The 24,022-nt window shown below is 36.1% G+C and overlaps 1 protein-coding gene across 24 annotated transcripts in view; it reads right to left on the bottom strand.

Annotated features, from left to right (window-relative positions):
- NRXN1 (neurexin 1) overlaps positions 1-24,022 on the bottom strand; it is a 1,113,820-nt gene that overhangs the window by 19,831 nt on the left and 1,069,967 nt on the right. For 15 of the 24 annotated variants that reach the window (XM_063695882.1, XM_055377874.2, XM_055377873.2 and 12 more), the window contains one exon: positions 5,930-6,017. In XM_063695882.1, coding sequence (XP_063551952.1) covers positions 5,930-6,017 — 88 coding nt within the window. The remainder of the gene's footprint in view (positions 1-5,929; positions 6,018-24,022) is intronic. The other 9 variants (XM_063695881.1, XM_019021142.4, XM_063695883.1 and 6 more) reach the window with 1 other exon arrangement.

Below are 24,022 nucleotides of genomic sequence, written 5' to 3'. Positions count from 1 at the left end.
TTTGAATAATTACATAATAAATAACACACATTTAAATGTAGAACAAAATTATTTTCTAATCAACCTCTAAAAATATGACCCAGCAAGATAGTCCTTGAAATGATTGTGATGACTTATTTAATGAAAAGATGCACCTTGTTCAATATACATATCTTTATTCCTAATGTGTTTAATGGTATCAATTCAATAGAAATCCTTTGATCTTTTCTCAAAATAGCACACTGAAAAACCACCGAAAATTGCATGGTAATTGCAACAAATTTAGCTTAATAGTAATACATGTAAAGAATATGACATGAAACTATTTAAATGAACTTTTGAAAAATCGATTCTATATTTGTGAGGTGCCTGAATTTTAGAGGAAAAACCTTCTGCGTTCCAAGAAACTATAAGCCCACCTTTTCTAAACTAGAGAATACACCAGCTCTCTCATATTACATGACATAACTTAATCTCTCTGAATCTCTTTAGCTATGAAAATGCTTCATAGTTTCATAAAATAATGACATAGAATAGTGTTTGTAAAGGACTAAGAACAATGATGGAGCGCAGAATAAATCTTCACCAAATACTAGTTATTATTGCTATTTATCATTGCTTATGTAATCTGAACCTTGATCAACATGATTCCTCTGACAGGCAATCAACAGTTGTCTTTTGAGTGGTTGTACTGATGACCTCACCTCCTGTGTTCCAGCTAAAGAGATGCCACAAAAATGGGTGATCCTTTTCTTCCCCCCATGACTAATGAGATATTTTATTATTCAATGGAGCTTTTCTTTTCCTAGTTTGACAAAAGTTTAATTGATTTGAAAGTGGCCTAATATCCCATTAGCTATCCATCCCCTAACCACTCACAGAGAATTGACGTATTATTCTTAGCACTGTAAATCTAACAGGAAATTGTCCTTCCTAAACAGGGCTCCAGAAAACAGGAAGCAGGTCTGGTTCCCTTTGTAACAAATGATAAATTAGAGTTATTTATTAGGGAGCTCCTACAGCAAAGAGGGTCTTTATCTTCATTTAGGATCTTGAATATCAACATAAAACTCACCTTTTTAAAACTTCTTCAGGAGTTTTCAGAAAGGGTTCTATTTGGAAGAGGGCCCCCAAACTAAGAGATACTGACATGATTAAAGACCTTCTTGGAACTTAAGTGGTTTTGCAGTGTTGCCATTTTGTCAATTTACTAAGTGGATCTAAAATGTAAAATTTCAAAGACATTTTATAAAAACTTATATTTGTGTGAAAAACAAAGTCTTGGAAAATATGTGCGTGTGTGTATAAAAATAATACAAATAGTAATAACAGGAAACACTCATATAGCACTTGTTTTGAGCAAAACATTTTTCTATAACATACTTTTCATATATTAACTCCAGCAATCACATAGCAATAACTATGCTGGAGCAATAACTCCAGCAATCACAATTTTTTTCTCTAGGCTGAGAAAAAAAAAATCACAGAAGCCGTAAATGGTTTTTGAGAAAAATTGTGAAAAAAATGTTATCTCTCATGTGTCTAGGCTTCTTAAACTGGGCACTTTAGGACAACAGTAGCCTGTGACCTTGTTACCAATAGCTGGTTCAGGTTTCTACCTGTTCACTAAGAGCTGGGATTCAATTAGCCCTCCTCCATCACATAGCCAGCATTTTGTATTCTGAAGCCATCCTTTTGTATTCTGAAACTGATCATATCAATGTGAAGTTATCATCCAATGCTAACTGTGCAGGACAGTGTGGCTGAAATCAAGTATAATTGAGTTCCATGTGTTCCCACCCAGGATGTTGACCCTGATCTAGTTTTAACATGCACAGTTCCCATCAGGAGGCCTGAGTGGTTTCATCAGTTGCCCACCAATTTTCAGCCAGGAAAAGTAACAGCATTATGTAAAAGGGAAAATAGCTTGGAATATTCTTTTTGTGTAACTGAATTGGGGGAAAAAAGCCACCATTTATGTTCTACTTTATGCCAGACATTGCAATAAATGTCTTCAATATATTAATTAATATAGAACTGAAGGTATAAACTTTCTATTTTTGCTCCCAGAGCTTAGCAGAGCAGTAGGTATATAGTTACACTCAATACTTGATCAATGTTGAAGCTGATAACCCACCAAATATATAACTTCCCTGTTCATTAAGAGTTCTGAATGGAACCACAGGTAATTCCAATTTATCAAACATTTGATAAAAGGAATAATTTACTAGTACTCAAGATGATGCTAGATTTTTCCTGTTTCTTCCATTAACAGCTTTAGGAAGGTACCTAAATATGGAACATAGGACATTTTCAGAGAAAAAGCCATTTTTTGAAGGTGGGGGAGGGTCAGAGTGATTAGAAAACTCATGAGTAAATACTTAGGGAGAGTGAGGTACTCAGAAGATTTGGGCAATGCACCTATAAAGGTAATGGTGCATCTCCTTACAAAGATTTGCTTTCACTTGCCCAAGGACTAGCAAATGTACATAGAAGATAGTCTGTTTCAGAATATACCTCAATATGTTAGTTTTATAAAAAGCCAGTATCCCAAAATATAGCCTAATATGTGAAATAATTTTTATTAAAGTATTTCTAACATCTAATAGCAGCAGCTAGAATTATCCAATGTCTAATAACAGCAGCAGCTACAATTATTGTCTATATTATTTTATATTTGCATTCAAGATGGATCGCAAGCAGGAAAAAGAGATTTAAGAAAACCAGTACATTAGGAAACAATGACCTGCAGGAGGGGCAGCCCATGATGAAACATTATTCAGACTTAAACAGGATTCAAAACAAAAACAAACAGAAAAACACAACCCATATTCCAAGAAAAAAGTTGGAAAATAGGAAAACATCATATAAACTAAGAATTTCATTAGAAGCTATCACATAAATAAAACCAATTTCTGCCCAAAGAGCCACCTTCATATGAAGCATTAAAGACAGGCTTGAAAAAAAAGTAATAGGGAGGTGGACAGAAAAAGCTAATGTAGAAAGAGATTTAACATCAGAAATTGAAAGTGAAACAATTCATGGCATATATTATCAAGACCAGGGGAGATAAGATCACAGGACAGGTTTACAGTGAATGATCCCATTAACACAAAATAATCTGAAGTTCTTGTTTTAATAGGAATTGATGAATTGAAAACTGAAGAGTGAGGAGGGACACACTGAAAGAGAGGAGAAAAAGTTAAACTAGGCTTGGTACAAGAGTGTTAAAGTAGCTGTCGTTAGAATCAGTAGCTGGTGTGTTTTGTATTTTGGGTAACAGACTTTGGTGCAGTAGAACAGAATTAAAATTGACAGAACAAGTCCATGCAGGCAGCAAGAAAAACAGGGTTCCTGCTTCATGGAATTTACCTTGTGGGGAGATTCAAGCTATACATTAATGAATGAAAAACAAATAAGTAAACATGATTGTTTCAGATAGTGATAGTGTGGTAAAGAAAACAAAGGTAGAAAGATTCCCTGGAGTATGGCAATTAATAAGCTGCTACTCACTTTTCATTGTGCTATGATATTTAACAAAGCAGACAAAAATCGGGTGAACAAGCAGAAGACGATGGCAAAAGGGTTACCCCATCCGCATTTTCTCTCCTCTCCTCTACCTTCTTCCTCCACCATCTTGTTCTTAGGTCTAGTGTCACCAGAGCAAAAGACAGACAGTAAACTAGTCCATAAGGAATGGTTAATCAGACCTATAAGCAATGGCTCGAAGAACTGGATCATTCAGCTGAGCTCACGAAGAAAAAGTGACAATTTTAAGTGCAATTAGTTACTGTGATTCACTAGGTACTCAAGGTAAGGATTCTGCAAGAAGAGTATGATAGCCTATACTTAGACAGGAAAAGAGGGATTCAGGCCAGACAGTAAAAGAGGGATTCAGCAAGTCCTGTAATTAGTAAGAACTTCAACAGTTTTCATCGCTGTATTAATACTGTGTAAAATACTGAAAAATGGATTACCCTCAAGAAAACACTAATTGGGAAAACAAAATCAACTATACATAACACACACCCCAGTTTACAAAGACCAGACTTTGTTACATGGATAACTCATGCTAGAGGATGTCAGAGAAGACGAGATAGAAAAAAGAATGTCCTGGTGCAAAAGATTAACACCAGGAAGGTTGGGCATGTGAGCGTAGAAGAAATGGGGAAGGGAAATTTGAGGGTGGGAAAATGCAGAGATGGGACTGATATAATGACAGAAAAGCAACAGCAATGCCTTTTGTTGTTGTTGTTGTTGCTAAAGAACAGATTAAGCATACCAATGAAAACAAAGGCAAGATCTTAGTAAAGGGGCCTAGGATAGTGCCATGATGTGACTTTACCTGTCACGACAACCAAGAGGGAATGATTGCAGAGGCAAATGAGCTGGGAGAATGGAATGGATGATCGTGACAGAGCTGATCATTGTGAATGATAGATGTTTCTGGGAGCTGAGAGTCCTGACTGGCACTGTGGAGCCAAGAGGAAAGAGGACCAGAGCATACCCAGCCTGGTCTCCCACGCCCTGTCCTGTTGCGAGGTGACTGCCGAGCTCTTCCCCCTCCCTGGCACTCAGCAGCTGCTCTCTAAGCACTACAGTCAGTGGTTACAATCAGTGGGGGAAGTGATATTCAAATATTCAAAACGAGATGCACGATATACATCCCGATTTACTCTAAAGAGCGGATTTACTCTAAAATGGTATTCTTCACAAGAATGCAAATTCATTACTTTCTTGTGACATGAAATTCTCCTGGGATTCTAGGTGATGTCAATAGACACCACTGGCAGATAGTGGTTAGTCCATATCCACCTCACTGATTTTGTTAATGCAAACAATATTATTATTTTTATTTTTATTTTTATTTTTATTTTGAGACAAAATCTCACTCTGTCACCCAGGCTGAAGTGCAGTGGCGTGATCTTGGCTGACTGCAACCTCTGCCTCGAAGATTCAAGTGATTCTCCTGCCTCAGCCTCCCGAGTAGCTGGGATTACAGGTGCACAGCACCACACCTGGCTAATTTTTCTATTTTTGGCAGGGACAGCGTTTCAGCATGTTGGCCAGGCTGGTCTCAAACTCCTGACCTCAAGTGATCTGCCTGACTCAGGTTCCCAAAGTGCTGGAATTACAGGTGTGAGCCACTATGATCAGCAAAGAATATTATTGAATTTAAATACTGCTTTACCAAAAACCAAACCAAACCAAAACAAAACTAATGGAAATGAGCCTAACACTTGAAGTTATGAATATTTGGAATCAAATCTAGGCTATGAATTCATTCATTTTTCAGGGGTCTACAGCCACCACTTAATGGTATAAGGGCTGTATGGTAACAGTATTTATGTTAGTCACATCAGAAGATGCAAACATATCATGAAGAAGTAAAATGCTTCAGCTTGAATTTTAGGGAAACATGGCAAGACTCAAATATTTCTCTATTAAATATATCAAGGAGTCTACCTGCTGTTTGTTTTACTACTGCTATAATACTCTCACTTCCGAAATTCAGAAATATATCACTTAAGGTAATTTGCTGGCAGAGTGAGTGGTGGGGACTTTTTGTCAGTAGAAAGGTCAAAAAATTTTGCACAATGTGCTGCAATTTTTTAGCTTTATAATTTTACTATAAGTGACCCAAGGGAAAGCTCATTATATTGTTATACACAAAAATTATGTTGTGAGCTAATGGAAAGTGAACAGTAAGGTAGCAGCCCTGTGTGCTATACCCACTGCTTTTTCTGAAATACCTAATCTTGGCATGTTTTTTTAATTTTTTCAATAAATGTGGAAAAATTTATGTAAAAAATAAGAGTCCTCATCTCACAATCAACCATGGTATAGGAGGGTAGCCTTCTATACATGAATATAAGGCCCTTCTAAGGAATATAACATGCAACAAAGATTTACAGTACAGCCAAGGAAGTAAGAAAAAAAGTCGACTAACCTAACCCACCTGAGCTCGGCTCACAGGGGTCAATGTCCTCATCATCGCTGGGACACTCTGCTGAGGCCACAAGGATGTCATCTGTGGTCTGCAAAAGAATCACATTCAGTAGATTAATTTAAAGGGTCCTAACAGGTTCTCTCATCTTTGTCTCATTGACAAGTGCAATACAATTTGTTTATCAAGAAACCAAATTCACTACTTCCCTTTCTAAAGACACAGAGCTTACATTTTAGATCCTTCATGGAAGTAACTGCCTATTTGTGAAAACTTGATTACACTTTAGTTTACATGAGGACGCAGAAATGGTGACAGCCAACTTGTAGATACCCATCCACTGAAATGCAGATAGAAGCTGCACACAGTATCATACAGAGGTTTAAAACAACCTGGCAGAAACAGATGATTTGAAATTTATTACAGCCTGGAGTGCTACAATGCATGCATCAGTGGGCTTTATGTAGTACTTGTGCTTGGCTTCCTAAAAGCAGATTAGCCATAACCTTTTACATCCACGACTATGTAGAGTTTGATGAATCTTTGAGATATAGCTTGTTATTGTAGGAAACACAGATTAAGTAGAGAATTAGATAGCTCTTTCATTGGTGCAAAAAGGCAAGGAAATACAATCCATTTAAGACACTTCTTCATTTTCATTATGATTTCACACTTGAAGCTCATTTTTATAATGTTCAGATAGCAGGTATTGCTTCCTCATCATCCCTTTCATCATTATGGTTTCATAATAAATGAAAAGTGTATTCAAAGTGGGGGAGGGGAAGAGGTGACAGTTTTCTCTGTGACATTCTAGTTGCTTCATCGCGCTTATAGCAAAAAAGATACCTATCACTGTAATAAAAAGCAGAGTCCGTAAATCCTAGCAGTTAGTCACATAATCAACTAAGCACGAAAGGTTGTTCTTTATTGCCACTGACAAGCTGCAGTAAATTCAGCATAGATATTGCATGGAATCTGTAAAGGCTTGCATCAGAATTGGCTCTGCTAAGGTAAAACAGAGAATCCAATGTATACAAATAAATAAAAATATCTCATTACATCTACTAAGGACTAAAGAGATTAGAATTGTTCAAACAATACTCAGAATTGCAACACTGATACAGTTCTCATTTAAAAGTGGAATTAAAATAACATAGGTCTTACTTCAAAGAAAAAGCAAAAATATGATATGAGCACCTAATATTAAAGGAGCACCTAATATTGTCACAGATGAAAGTATAACTAAATTTTTAAGAAAGTTGTGGCATTTTGAAAAATGGAGACGAGGGGTGATGAACTTTTATAGAAAGTATTAGGCTTAAAAATCTTTCAAGTGCAGAGTCTTTAAGAACAAAGAATTTGTTCAGATGCGAATGCTTTACAATATAACTTTAAATAAACAGAATAGCATTGGAGATGGTTTCATGTTACTCTGCTCTTACTTCTTCTGAGAAAATTGGGAGAGTTTCTGGATTCATGCATTTTGCTGCTGCTATTTTAGAAAGGGAAGGTGAAAATATTGGTTTGCCTGGAAGTGTAAGTCTTTTTTTTTTTAACTGTTGAATTTATTGACAAAGTTATTCATAATATTCTCACTTTTTATTCTTCAATGTTTGTGGCATTTGTAGTGCTAACTCCCCTTTCATTCCTGGTATTTGATAATTTGTGGGGGTTTTCTCTCTTTTTTTTTTATTATACTTTTACTTCCAGGATACATGTGCAGCATATGCAGGTTACATATGTATACCCGTGCCATGGTGGTTTGCTGCACCCATCAACCTGTCATCTACGTTAGGTATTTCTCCTAATGCTATACCTCCTCTAGACCCTCACCCTCCAACAGGCCCAAGTGTGTGATGTTCCCCTGCCTGTGTCCGTGTGTTCTCATTGTTCAACTCCCACGTATGAGTGAGAATATGCAGTGTTTGATTTTCGGTTCCTCTGTTAGTTTGCTGAGAATGGTGGTTTCCAGCTTCATCCATGTCCCTGCAAGGGACATGAACTCATCCTTTTTTATGGCTCCATAGTATTCCATGGTGTATATGTGCCACATTTTCTATATCCAGTCTATCATTGATGAGCATTTGGGTTGGTTCCAAGTCTTTGCTATTGTGAATAGTGTGGCAAGAAATATACATGTACATGTGTCTTTATGGTAAAATGATTTATAATCCTTTGGGTATATACCCAGTAATGGGATTGCTGGGTCAAATGGTATTTCTGGTTCTAGATCCTTGAGGAATCACCACACTGTCTTCCACAATGGCTGAACTAATTTACACTCCCACCAACAGCGTAAAAGCATTCCTATTCTCCACATCCTCCAGCATCTGTTGCTTCCTGACTTTTTAATGATTGCCATTCTAACTGGCATGAGATGGTATCTCATTGTGGTTTTGATTTGCATTGCTCTAATGACCAGTGATGATGAGCTTTTTTTCATATGTGTGTTGGCCGTATAAATGTCTTCTTTTGAAAAGTGTATGTTCATATACTTCACCCACTTTTTGATGGGGTTGTTTTGTTTTTTTCTTGTAAATTTGTTTAAGTTCCTTGTAGACTCTGGATATTAGACCTTTGTCAGACGGATAGATTGCAAAAATTTCCTCCCATTCTGTAGGTTGCCTGTCCATTCTGATGACAGTTTCTTTTGCTGTGCAGAAGCTCTTTTTTTTTTTTTTTTTTTTTTTGAGACGGAGTCTGGCTCTGTCGCCCAGGCTGGAGTGCAGTGGCGCAATCTCAGCTCACTGCAAGCTCCGCCTCCCGGATTCACGCCATTCTCCTGCCTCAGCCTCCCGAGTAGCTGGGACTACAGGCGCCCGCCACCACGCCCGGCTAATTTTTTGTATTTTTAGTAGAGACGGGGTTTCACCATGTTAGCCAGGATGGTCTCGATCTCCTGACCTCGTGATCCGCCCGCCTCGGCCTCCCAAAGTGCTGGGATTACAGGCGTGAGCCACCGCGCCCGGCCAGAAGCTCTTTAATTAGATCCCATTTGTCAATTTTGGCTTTTGTTGCCACTGCTTTTTGTGTTTTAGTCATCAAGTCTTTGCCCATGCCTGTGTCCTAAATGGTATTGCCTAGGTTTTCTTCTAGGGTTTTTTATGGTTTTAGGTCTTACGTTTAAGTCTTTAATCCATCTTGAGTTAATTTTTGTATAAGGTGTAAGGAAGGGGTCCGGTTTCAGCTTCCTGCATATGTCTAGCCAGTTTTCCCAACACGATTTATTAAATAGGGAATCCTTTCCTCATTCCTTGTTTTTGTCAGGTTTGTCAAAGATCAGCTGGTCTTCAAATAACTAGAAAAAACTACTTTATATTTCATATGGAACCAAAAAAGAGCCCATATAGCCAAGCCAATCCTAAGCAAAAAGAACAAGGCTGGAGGCATCATGCTACCTGACTTAAAACTATGCTACAAGGCTACAGTAACCAAAACAGCCTAGTACCAGTACCAAAACAGATATATAGACCAATGGAATAGAACAGAGGCCTCAATGTAACTCTTAATGTCAGTGAAGATTGTTAGCAATTGGCACAATAATCATGTAGGTATCTTTTTAAAAAGAAAGCTTTAAAAGCAAAGACCCATTCTCCTTTTGGCACAACTACATCTTGCTGGGTAATATACAAACAGACTTGATAATGACGTGTTATTGAATTACGTAGTCTTGCCGGTCAATTGCTCCAATTCCCTCCAGAGGAGATAATCAGCTTTCCCCCCCGTCCCCCCCCGCCGGACCAACATCTAGCGGAAAGCTACTTTTATTCTCAATTTCAAATTAATTTCAAGGTTACAGATAATTTCTCATTTTCTTTGAGGAATGTTAAATATATTGATGAAATCAATATAGTGTTGTTCCTATTGGTGTTTTATTCTGGTTAGAGGGAGGAGGATAAAAATAAATTCTTTAAACCAATGGCTCTCACATCAGCAGTGATATTGCCACCTTTTCCTTCCTCCACCTGGAGGCACGTTTGGTAATATGTGGAAATATTTGAGGTTACAATTGGAATTCTGAGGTCTGCTACTATCATTGTCTCTTTTTGACTGCTAAACATTCTTTTCTTTCCTATTCCTCTCTTCTCCTTCTCCTTCTTTCTTTTTTTTTTTTTTTTTGTAGAGATAAGTTTCCAGCTCAGTCTCACTGTGTTGCCCAGGCTGATCTAGTACTCTTGGCCTCAAGCAATACTCCTACCTGAGCCTCCCGAAGTGCTGGGATTACAGGAATGAGCTACCACACAATGCCTAAATATTATAAAATACACATGACAGCTTGAAGACAACAAAGAATGATCTAACCTGAAATGTTAATAATACCAAAGTTGAGAACCCCTGCTCAAAACATTTAAAAACAGTTCTGTCTTATTGTTCTCCTAAAAATATGGACAGCATAATAGTATCTATTGTTACAAGGATTAAATTAGTACATGAAAAGTACCTAGAAGGGGACAACACTGTAAATGTTTATTAAAACTTTCAATATTATTATCAACTTTTTTCAATATTTCATGAATGTAATACCAATTTTATCTTTTTGCACTATAATTACAAATAATATAATTATACATATTAAACTGAAACTTGTACATATGAATTATTCTTGAGGTCTCATGTTAAAATTTGTATCAAAATACAGTAGCTACACTGGTATTTTGTTGAACTAAGTACCATCTTTTACTGTCCAACTTTGACCTTTTAGAAGGTAAACATCAAATATAAACTTAAAAAACTGCTTCTTAAAAAAATTCATGGGCTACAACTGTGTGACTCAGTGGGTAGTGTTTCATGCAGACTAAATTATTTACGCAATACAAGTTAAGCTTTGTTTTAAAAGCTGACCTATTTTCTTTTGGAACAATTCTACACTAACCAGAAAGTGTGAGAATGTTCTCAGTGTTACCTTCTGCAAAACACAATTCCTAAAATAACTAAAGATGTCATACAATGGTACTTCCTTTAGCCCTCTTACAGTAGAAAAAAAAACTACAAATGCGACCCTTTTGTAAAACTATATTTTACTTTTCAATATAATTTCCCTGGTATAATGAAATACGTTCTTGATTTTCATATATGTTTTTCCTCCAGAAATTAAAAACCAGCAACAATCTTGAGAATAAAAGACCTCAAATCAATAGATGGCTTGGCAAAAATCATCATCGCAGTATGAAAAATCAGGAAGTGGCTCAAGTGTAGGGGAAGAAAATCAAATTTCACTTTAGAAGCTGAATTAACTGCACAATTTTCTAGCCAAAGCTGTGTAATTTAAATTTAATTCACTGTGTTTGGAGCTGCCGCTATGACTTGCTGTTGAGAGAGTGGTAGAAAGAAACTCAAATATGTCACATTAATCAATTCTATTCTTTAGTATACTTTTCCCTGATGTTTATAACCTTTTTGAGAAAAGAGACAACCTGCTGAAAAAGACAGAAGCGTGATCAAGCAGAAGCATTAGCTTTACATAACAATCCATTTAGATGAGTGTCTCTAACTGTGCATTTAACCACCCACAGGTGAAATTGCTATGCTGATCTTCCTTAATTCAGACTGGTCTGTACATGCACATGGTAAGCATCTCTTCTTGTTGAAAATGTGCATTAAAATTTAAGGCTCTATACTTTTAGGAAGAAAATGATTTGAACAGAATTCAAGAAATAAAGGCTCTAAAACTTAATCCATCCTTTTCTATATTTGAAGACCAATATTTTGTAGGGTTTGAGAAATATGTCAGGATGGGGGCAAAAGAATGTTCTTAATGAATGGTAAGAAGGTAGACCAAGTGATTTAATACTCAGGGATATTAAAAAGAGGGAGCATTTGGTTGGGTGGAATTTAGAGAAACACAGATGTATTTTTATTATTTTTTCTCACTTATAGGAAGCCTTTTATTTTTCAACATCATTAATGGTGGAATTTTCTGTATATGCATTTGCTGTCACTTTAAAAAATATAGCTTAACTGCATATCGGTGTGGTAAAAATATACCAGGAAAGCACGAATAAATCCAGTATGTAATATTATATCCCTGCTAAGAATAACATTCCAAGACTTTATTCCTTATGATAAACAGCTTTCCTGAAGACTAATATATTCCAATGAAGACGCTTACAGAAAACTATACTATTAAGACAAATCTGTTTTGTAAGGAAAAGAGCAATTTCCAATTGTAAAATAGGATATTCATTGTCAGTATATGATACCCACAAATAAACCCTTGATTTATTCTAAAATTTTAATTGAAAGTTTATTTCTAAACAGCAATAGTGTATCCTGCTACACCTCTAAATACGAAGCCAAAAGAATTGTCTCAGACAATGACATGAGCATTGTATAACATTATTTAGCCTAATATTTAACTGTTGTGACTGATATTTAGACTGAATTGATAGCAACAATTAGTGGGTCGAGGACAGTGCTAGCTGAAATATGATATCTTTGGTTAACTGATGGGCACTTGTTCTTGCTGATACTTTTCTGTATGCAAAGCTGCTTTGGAAGAGAGAGAGCTCTCAAGTGTGGTTTTCATGAATGAATCTAATAGTTTCTCCAGAAAATATTTATCACTAGGTGAGGTTCCTTGAAACAAAAAAAAAATTAACAGGATTCAGGATTAGTATCACAAATTCCCAAGTAAGGTCCAACCCAGTGTCCTGATAACCTATGGAGCAAGAAGTTTCTAGGAGGTAAGGGAAGTCATAATTCTCACCAGAAGGAAAAACTGCAGAAAATAATCCACTTGTAATGTGTATATAGGTATATGATTCCCAAATTGCGGTCTATTTGATTAAATCAAATCAGTAAAGAAATATATCAAATTGGCAATTTCAGTTAATGAACAATCCTATTAAGGTACAAGAGGAATTTAGAGGCTGCCTAGATCTTATTCTTGTTTCCACTGTCTCAATGAAGTTGCCTCAATTGACATAAAGATGTCAATTTCATGGCTCACTATTTAATAAACATAAAAATAATAAACTGAGATCCAATATGTGGAGGATGAATTTTACCTCCAGCACATGAATAAGAAAGACAGTGAGGCCCAATTACTCAACAATGAATACAAAGCACCTCATCTATGCGTAGCATTTTCTGATAGGCATAAAATATTCTCAGTACATATGAAGGTATAAATTGTGGTTCCGACATGCAAATAATTTATTGTTCTCTCTCTGTTCTGAGGCAAATGAACAAATAACTCTTTAATACAAATAACAATGAAGTAAATTCAAATAGCTTATTTTTCTCGGAATGTAACAATGTTCCCATATCCATTACTTCATTTACAATTCACCAATAGCATCCTTATCTGGAATGCAGATGGAGGTACTGTTATTCAGAGTGTTATAGTTAAGTGTCTGCTAAAAAAATACTCATCTGTACACTCATCTACCCAATTTGAATGTGTGAACATTGGCTTTCATGAATATGTAGGGCAAAGCTCAAATATCCCTGAAAACAGCCACTTTCACATTTCTTTAATGTTCTTTCCCAATTGATGCCCTAGGCTATTACAAAAAGTGACCATAAATCAGCTGTCTGCTTGGGAAAAAGGCAGACTTGAAAGCCATTCAATTTTCTTCGAATTTTTTTCAGCTGTTCAAAACGTATGCAATGGTTCCAGAACCATTAAAGTGGGTTTGAGTAGAAGAACTCTGCCGTGGTAAAGAAATCACCTCTTACTCAGTCTAACGTTCATTTTTATGTACATTTGATACTGGTTCTCCTAACAGGCAAAACTCAAAGGAAAATATAGGAATATGGAAATAATGTCACAGAAATGCACTTTAATTAAGTTATGGGGAAAAGAATAAAACTGAATTTTTGAGTAATCAAAAAATAACATATTTTAGCAAACTTATTCAAAATAGAAAACCTACAAATAAGGAACCTGCTGTCAGGGAACTTTAAATTTATGTTTAAAAAATATGTTTTTTACTATTTCTTTATGCTACTGATGACCTCTATGCTCATATTGCATTTCCATTTTTAGCCAAGGCAATGTAGAAGGACTGGCAAAATAAATTAATATGAAATTTAAACTTTCAGGAAGCCATGGAACAACCTATTTTTCTGAATTCTCACTAATTAGAATTTGAGAATGTCAGACCTCCAAAGACTGCTGGTAATGGAGTAGAGGTACTGAATGTGTGATCAACTGTGTTTCCCATCTCTTTGTTTTGCTTTTGGACAAAGCACTTTCTGAAATAATTTTGGCCATTTCCAAATTAAATAAATATTGGAAGATGTTTACAAATGTAAATTTAGGCCTCTAGCTGTATCAATATGAATATCTAGTCCTATTATGGATTAGTCACACAGGTTGAAATGAAAAGTAGGGTTCTAGCTGTATCAACATGAGTATCTAGTCCTATTAATGGATTGGTGGACTAATTAATAGATTAATTAGTCACACACATTGAAATCAAAATGCTTTTTGGTAAAAGGCCAAAATAAAACCAGACTTTATGACTGCAAAATGCCTATGATGGATAATTTCAACTAGCATGACTCCAAATCCAAGCTTTCATTGTTGCCATGTTAGGGAATGAAAACATGTTTTAGTTAAGCAGTCATATATCTTCTTGTACTGCGTCAGATCTTAGAGATCATTAATCTAAACTCTTCATTTTACATATTGGGAAACTGAAGCTAGAAAATTTTAATCGGCCACAGTTATACTGCTAGTTAATGGCAAATCTATGAGATTATCCGACTCCCAGTAGATTATGTTTTTCTATTATCCCAGATGACTTCTACCTATCCATTCATCATCCATCCATCCATCCATCCCAAACCATCTCGTTCTCTAATGAATTTTATGTGATTTACAAAGATACATGATAAGATAAAATAAGTGAAAAGGTTGCAAAGGTAGAGTACTGGATTTTAGATAAGTAACCACTAAAATTGTCCTGAAGAAATACACACAGACAGGAGGTGCATATTCACAGCTTCTGCACCATTTGATATGGCAGCACATCATGTAACACTAAAAGGAGAGCACAATTAATGCTAGCGTTCAACTTTTAAAAATCCAATTACAGAAATTCAAATATGACATAATTACAGTTATTTTGAAATGGAGTTAACCCAGAGAGTTCTTTATTTACTTGTGAAAATCTTTTCTGAAATTATTGTTTTAAAGACCTTACATACCATGCCCTCAGTCTCTGTACCTAAATGTATAACTAATTTTTTGGTGACAAAAAAGAAAATGCAAATTATTGAATCTCTTTCTGTCTTTTTATCTCTTTGACTTAGAACACTGCAGGCTATGCTGGCTACAAAATTAACTCATTGAACTCCCTGCTCTCTTCTCATTAAGCCACTGATTAAAATCCTTCCAACTTCCAAGGTCTCTCTCTTATTAACTACTGTCTTCACAACGTAAGTGCTAATGAGATATTCATCTTTGTTTCTCTCACACAACAATCATTAGAGTTCTGTCCGATTATTTCTTATTACATCTTGGGAATAAATACATGGAAGTGATCATTTATTAGCCATATTGGTAGTTTCTCCAGAAACAATTTAAACATGTATTGATCAAGTCAGTCTTATTGACACAATGACCTTCAAAGTGAAGGTTCAAGATCAAAGATGTAGAAGGAGCCACATTTACCTTTGGATAAGCAGCCAGTTATAAAAAACATTTCTCTGCTACTGGGTAGTACTATGACCGATGTCACCTGATAAACTTTAACTTGGGGATAGATGAGAACTTCCATTCCACACGATGCTTGCAGTATAGAACAGCAAGAAATATGGATGTGACTGGAAATAATGACTTAGTTAACAGAAAGTGTATTTTCTGATTTTGAGTTGATTCATGAGTTGAATATATGCAAGGCTCAGGACTGCATGCCCCCAAATAAGCCAATATCTGAGTAGCATCTCTATGCTTGTGTCTATCCAGTGGTGATTGAGAATAAACATTATCTGGCTCAGACGTCACAATGTTATCTTGTTCATGTGCTAAGAGGATCCAGTGTCTTCTAGTTCTAGTTAAACTGGAACTCCAAGCTTCTACACCTGACTACTTCATTCCTTCTGGTGCACATTGGTTCTTTAATACATACTTACGATGTTGTACTGCTGAAACACCTCAGTTTAATTTATACTATGCTGACCAATAATGCAAAATAAATACTACTCCAGAATTCAAGCCTCACTTTTAGTTTTCATGAGCAGTACACATCATCTTGGACTGGTTTCTGTGTTCTAAACATGACATATGAACATATACATATTATACATTTAAATACATATATTTATATATGTAATTAATTGTGTCTCACAGGATGTTAAGGGAGTCAAATATCATATGTGTGAAGACATTTTGGAAAGTGTAAAAGTGCCCACGATGCAGTGTTTGTATAAATTATTATTATAGAAAACACATGGACACAGGGAGGGGAACATCACACACCACAGCCTGTCAGGGTGTGGGGGACAAGGGGAGGGAGAGCCTTAGGACAAATACCTACTTCACGCGGGATTTAAAACCTAGATGACAGGTTGATGGGTGCAGCAAACCACCATGGCACATGTATACCTATGTAACAAGCCTGCATATTCTGCATATGTATCCCAGAACTTAAGAAAAAATTAAAAAATTATTATTATAACTAATAATTTTTGTTCCTCACATGATGCTACAAAGGAGAGCTCCGGATAGTGCTTGAAGAGGACAACCAAATGTCCATTTACCTGAATACATTTTATTTTAATGTCCTGAAATCCTCTTGTCCCTCAGTTGAATAGGATCTGTATCTCTCACTTACACTAGCCCCTCACATAGATGCTGTTCTTGGGCTGCTTCCTATTATGCCAGTATTGAATTCATTTTGGCATTCCTTATTTAGGGCATATGTGTGGATCTCACTGGTAACTTACAAGGTAGGTAGCACCAATCTATGTCTGGCATTATGATTACCTTTCCTCCGACCAGATCTTCTGGAGAGCTTAGTGCACAGACTCAGGGATACTTGAGCTCTCTCTAAATTCTAAGTTCTACTCATTAGATTGTGAGAACCTGATTTATTTTATCACTGCATCCAGAATTTACCACTCTGTTATATCTACAGCATATAAATGAACAAATAAACAGGAAAAAACAGACCACTTAGCAAACAATGCTAATTGAAGGAGAGAAAGAGAGAGAAAAAGGAGAGGGAGAGAGAAAGACTGAATCTCTAAGTGTAATTCATGCATGACAATGCTCCTTACAATAGGAGTGGTTGTATTTGTAGTTATAATATGACTTTGCCTATGGTTTGTCTTCTATACGGATTAATAATGTGCTTATCAACTCCTGTTAAGACAATGAGCTATCTTTTCTTAGTGCATTAGAATAGTGGTAGTAATTGCCTTTTGAAATCATCTTGAAATCTAAAAGTATGAAGACTGCTTAGTGATATGTTTTATTTTATTTCATATGCTCCTTTTGGGTACAGTTTATGTTTTATGCCCCCAGGGCATCTATACAGGAATTCAGTAGAGCTGACTTAAAATGACATAATCACTCAAAAACCTGGCTTATATTCTTAAAGCATTTGCATGAATAAAAGGATTTTTTGAAAATGATTGTGACTTGAAAAATAATTGTTATGAAAATACAATTTAGTTAAAAGTGAGGGATTCATCTTGACTTTAAAAATAGAAGAAATATTATACATGACACTTGAATTTACTAGAATCATCACATTTTAAATAATCTTATTCTTGATGGTCATCCACTCTAAGCTCACTACATTTTTGGTTATGAAAAAGGCACGATTGTCACAATTGCTCATTTATACCAGCTAATTAAATCTCAGTATAAAATTGAACAAGTATAGATTATTTTCTAGGAATACAACTAAGAGTGGGAGATGAGAATTGTGGCAAAATAACACTTTTTCAAAGATTTTATCTGCCTTATAACATCTCTAGAAGTAACAATGAAACTTTCTAACTGGCTTCCACATTATACCCCATGGCTGGAAATGTATGGTAGAGAAATACCAAAAAGTGACATTATCTTTAACTGAAAGAAAGAATGACTGAAGGTTAGAAGGAAGGCAAAGCTAAAAATGTCTTGCAATAAGTTGGTCTTCCTGCTTTTATGAAGCATTCCTGTCCTTCGAGAAAGCAGTAAGATAAAGCCTACTCTGTGGAAGGGACTGAGAAAAACATAGTTAACTATCATTTTGGGTTTTTTTTTTTTTTACCTACATAATATTCCTCAACTATCTCTATCTCTTACAAACTCTATTGCAATAGTCTTACATTATAAATGCTTTTACTTAGTTGAAAAAAAAAAAAAAACTATTCCTTTGTAATGTTTTCCTTCAAAATCTAACTACAGGATGAAAGCTTTATCTTTTTCCTGAAAGAGGCCAGCCATAAGATTCACACCAAGAAACAGTGTAAGACAGAATGCACTAATCAAATCTATATCTACTGATTCTGCCATTCATTCATTCATTCATCCATTTGTACTCATTTGTTGAATACTTTCATTTAATAAAGTTATACAGGCAAGGAATAAAAATACAATTTTCTGACTCAGAACATTTAGAATACTGTGGTGGCACATGCAATCCAATTTCTTTTGGGTTGGAGAAGGCATCTATCATTTTATGAATTAATCTTTTACACATGTATTAAGTGTTCACATTGTATATTCAAGGTTGCATCCCCAGGGCCTGCCACAGTACCTAGCATGTAAGAGACAAATATATCTGGCCAATCAGTCAGAAATGATTCCAGCCAGTATAATCAGAAAAATAGAAGTAATTTGATAGGAAAAATAAGTCCAACACTACCCCATCATACTAGACAAAACAAAAGTACCTTAGAGTTTTACAAAAACATTTCCAAATGCAAGGGATTGACAGAACCAAAGATGCTCTATGTTCTCTGATACTTTAGCTATCAGCTGATTAGAAAAGGTATCAATTTGAAAAGCAACAAGAAGCATTGTCATGTTAACCTTTTTGGAAAATGTGACTGCTACCACCATTCACTGTAAGGCAATTTGTGCTCCTTCATTTTTACAACTAATAAATGGTGCCAGTGTTTATTTTTCTCCTTTTCCCTTTGATTTCATTTTTTTCATCTCTTCCTATTTCATTCATGGTGTCCCAACTCCCAGAGGAGCTACCTTGGGAAAAAAGATCTCACATAGCAAGAAAAGTCCAAGGAGCAAATGCTGTTTGACTCTAACCAACATACCGTAGCACCTTAGGTCCATGTATAAATTTAGGGAAGAGAATTACATGCTCTCTTCCAGTTGTTATTATATGATTCCATAAGTCAAAGAAATCTGGAAATGTTTCTATGAGTAGAAATTTGTGATAAAGGAGATAGTCTTTTTTACTCTGCTAAAATATTTTTTGGTACAAGGAAGGTGCCCTGTATATAACTGTTGATTTAATTTGAGATATCATGAGCCCTGACACTTGACTTTTAGTTCTGCAATTTAAGTTACTAAGCTGCCTACATTCGATCAGGATAATTTGCCATATAATCATGAATGGGTAGGGGAAATTGGCAGCTTTTAACAGTTCTCAAAGGTAATTCCTAAGAGAGGTGAGTTGGAACTGATGAAATTGAGATAGATGCTAAGTGACCAGGCATCCCTGCTTTGAATTGTGAAATTGAACTTCAGTGTGTAACAAATGCAGGCCTTCTATGAGCAGCAAGTTGCTTTTTCCAATACTGAGCATGGAAGGAGCATGACTGTCGGAGCTGAACAGACTGGTCTTAAATCCCAGCTCTGCCACTTACTAGCTGTGTAACCCTGGGCAAGTTCCCCAACTTCTCTGGATTTCTTTCAATGTAAAAATGAAGTTATTTACACCTATTTTGCATGAGTATTACATGTATTAAATTATCTAGACCTAGATAGGCATACTATCTAGCACAGTAGCTGGTATATGGAAGATATTATCATGAATATTTATTACATAGATACAACCAGCTTTCAAAATGAATGGCTCTTGTAGACATTTTCACATTATTCTCACTGCAATATGGAAATTAAACTTTATTCCTAGCACTGGACTCCCTCATCTTTAGAGACAAACACACCCTTCACAGAGAAAGTACAAGTTTCTCACCTAAATTCACACATCCATGTTTAAATATTCTATAAACAGAGAAGATTATATGTTTGATAGGACAGCGCTTGTAAAAGCACCTCAAAAAACCACATTATCAGTATATTGAAAATACAAGGAGCATCTCTTCTCTCTAGCTACACGATGTAATCAAGCATTTGTCAAATCATATTTGGCGGCTCTTGAATTATGTGCTCCAGTCCCCTTTTAGGTAAAGAGAACGAAACTCTAAATTGGCATGGTCAGGTGTGGGTCAGATGTACAGTACCAAATTACTGCACTGCACTGTTCAGGAGGGACTTAGGATTATATCCCAGTTTCCTGGCTCTCCATCCAGTTGGCATCTTGCTCCTTCTACTCCTCCTAGTTTCATGTTTGGGTATGGGGCAGATAAAAATAACAGCGGGAATAATTTACTACTTTTCCCAAGTTTCTTATACATAACTTGACTTTTTAAATTCTTCCCTATGTCTTACTGAAATTTTAAGTAAGGCCTTTGAAAAATACTAGGGAATGATGCCGTCACTCAGCTGCCAGAATGGAGAGCACTCAGTGGCTGGTGCAAAGCCCAGTAAAATCCAACCAAAGAACACAAGTGCAGAAACAGGACAAGATTTTTGCTAATTGTCTTCTTTGAGAACTAGGAGCTTCATTAGAGAATTTGCCTTTGTGCATGTATTTAATGAGATGGGATATGCTGCTGAACTCTTCCTGCAGGTATTTCAGTGTTTTATTTAGTTATGATATTGCCTAATGACCTCTTTTTGTGGTCCACTATTCAGACATTTTTGGGTCATTTAAAAAGTTGTTATAAATAAACATCACTTACATAACATTTAGATTTCTAAGTGATTAAACATATCCTCTCTTGGATAGCTTTCCTCTTGCCAGCCTTGCATTTACAGTCTGTCTCACTCAATTCTGACATATTTCATTGCAGTTGTTATCATGCCTCTGCCATCTGGGTTTGTCCTTTTCCTTCCCGCACACCTCTGCAATCCCCGCCTGCCCTCTTCCCTTCATTATCATTGCTTAGATGCCTACTAATTAAGGACAAGAAAGAAACCTATTCAACATAAATATACCTTTTATCATCATGCGAACTTACACAGATGTAGCTTTTTAAACAGTTCAGAAGACAAACTTTTCTTGATGATTTTGTGTCATTTTTATGAGCACGAGGGCTGGAAACACAGTAGTGATCTCAAAGAGTATCGCTGACTATTCTCCATAGGTACCCAAGTTGCTCGTTTACTTTTTAGTCTATGAAAGCTCAATCTAGCTTTTGTCTTTTGTCAGCCTTTATAGACCTCTTTCTTCCTTCCAATTTGCCCCTTCGGATCTGCTTTGAGCTGGAAATCCAGATAATCAAAGTTCTCTGTCTTGAGAAATGAGAAATTGGCTATAAGGTAAAGGATATCAGAGAGGTTCTCAAATGAGAAAGTCCAGGTGCATGAGTGCACTCAGTCAAGGCTCATGGCTTAAAATACACAAGACCTGTTAGTTTCTTCCAAATGCAAAGTTCTTCGTGAAGGTACTACATTTATTTCTAAGCGAATCTCAGTAATATTTTCACTATGATAATTTTCAAATGGGCTTTTCTTATTTTATTGAGTCCAAGAACCCTTATTGAAACAAGATTCCACATTTCTAAATTTCTATTTTCCAAGATCTATTCAAACAGAAGCCAAGCCTCCTTTTGTGTTCCACAGAGTTGGCTGGGAGGGAAATGAAGATGAAGTAATGTAATAAGAAAGGTGGCTGTCTTACTGTCATTGACTACTTTGCTACCTGAAAAACTCGAAGGTACACTGGTTTATATTTTTACGTAGAACCTGATGCAGCCACGCAGGCATCCAGCTGTATCTATCCAGAGTGGGTGATTCACCTGGTGTACCCTGAAGAGACAGAGAGATGCTCTTCATGGTAGCATCTTTTTGGTTTCCTAGGACCAGTTGTTTGCTTGACAAATTGAGAAGTCCTGGTACAGGTTATGGGATCTTACAATGCTGCTTTCCAGTGATCTGCTGCATGGGCATTGGAGTCAGACTTACCCAAGTTTAAATCTGGACTCTACTATTTAGAGCTGGTAGAGCTTGTGTGATTTATTTCACCTCTCATTTGTAAATGGGAGGGATGCACTGCCAATCTACGCAGTAGTTGTAGAGATTAAGAAAATCATGACAGATGATATACTTAACACTGTTCCTGGTGCGTGATAAATTCAAAATAAATATTGGCTATTATCACCTTCATTATTATTTTATAAGACATACATATGTTACCTCCAGCATGCTGAAAATAACATTTCTTAATAAAGTAGGCAAAACCCCAGTATCCTAACATGCACAAGAGGTAGACAATCCACTTTTGTCCTTGCCTAGCGTATTGTGAAGTGGAAGGGGAAAAAGCCAAACAGTGCATGAAGAATGCAAATGTATTTTTTTTCCTGAATGTTCTCTTTTGCTTTTTGACTTTTAAACTCTACTTTATTTCAAAACACAGTCCCAACCATTCCAAAGCATTTTTGAATTGGAAAGCCTTCTTTTTTTGTTTCATAATAAGCTAACTGCAGGTGCAAACTCAAGGGAGACAGACCTTGGAAATTTTAAGTATGTTGCCATGGCAATGGTTTGCAAGAATGTGTATGAGTTTCATCTTAGCTTTCAAGCATTCAACTGAGTTCATACGTGGAGGTTCAAATCACTAGGCACACAATGTTTGCCACTCACTGTGTCCTGAAAGGTTTGGAAATAACTATCTGTGTTGCTTATAGCAACCAGAAACCACAAAATTCTATTTATTTATTTATTTATTTATTTATGCAAATGTAGAGATCTAGTCATTCATATCTGCTCTTAGGTGGCCAATCTCACCAGTGTGGCTGCTCTAAGAGAAGCTGTACACATAATTTCAACACTAATCATTTTCACCATTGTTGCAAACACAGTTGTACTCCCAATATGGAGTAACTATAAAAATGTTCCACTGAATATCACATTAATTTCCTCATTCAAATTTGACAGATCCTTCCAGAAGCACGATAATTATTTAAAGATGTTGCATTAAAGCAAAATTTCAGTCTAATGAATTGTGGAGTATTTCCTTAAAAGTGTCTCATCCTATAGTGGAGGAAAGAAAGCGAAAGCACACAAGTCCAGTTATTAAATCAACACCACCCTCCCCAGAAAAAGCACCAGCACCAGCACTGCCAACAAAAAGACATGCAAAAAACATCATTTTATCATATATCACTACCCCAGTGGTTCTTAAATGTTCAGCTAATGCTTCTAAATTCCAAAACCTGCACACTGAACTCATGCTTCATTGACAAAGGAGGCAATGGTTCTTGACAAAAGCATTCTTTTCCCCATAAATGGAATCCACAGCATACTATAATTGGGTAAGTTTTAAAGCTATCTATTGGGTACGGGAAATAATTATTAACAAATTCTCTTCAAATTACAAGGCTTTTTTTCATGTAAAATGAGTACTAAACAAATAATATCATTTTTAATTAAATAAATGATTTATTTAATTAAAATCCAGCAAGAAAAAGCTGGATTTCTAGGGGTGTATGTTCTTCATGTTTTCTAGCGAAAACTTGCTGCAAATGATTCATCATAATACAGAATGCCCTACATAAAAACATGGCCACAGGAGACCCCAGTATCTCCTGCATTTTGTTACTGACTAAACCCTTCACAAATGCATTATTAGCTACCAAACCCTGGCAGCTATTTAAAATTCGCATTGTTGCTTTAACTTTGACCCATCTTCCAAAATGCGTGCGCGCGCGTGCACACACACACACACACATCAATCTCTCAATCTCCCGTACTCCTTGCTGTAACATCTTGTTGACGTACTTCAAGACTGCAGTAGAGCTTCCCTGCCCTGACCCTCCATTCTAAGAAGCTTACAGCAATGCTGGAATTAAACAAATGAGAACACAATAATTAGCCATGCAAACTGTCAACTAGATCTAAAA

This window comes from Gorilla gorilla, chromosome 12 (assembly GCF_029281585.2).
Source record: "Gorilla gorilla gorilla isolate KB3781 chromosome 12, NHGRI_mGorGor1-v2.1_pri, whole genome shotgun sequence".
NCBI lineage: Eukaryota > Metazoa > Chordata > Mammalia > Primates > Hominidae > Gorilla > Gorilla gorilla.
Note: the sequence above shows the minus strand (reverse complement) of the source record. Positions and strands in the feature narration are given on the sequence as shown.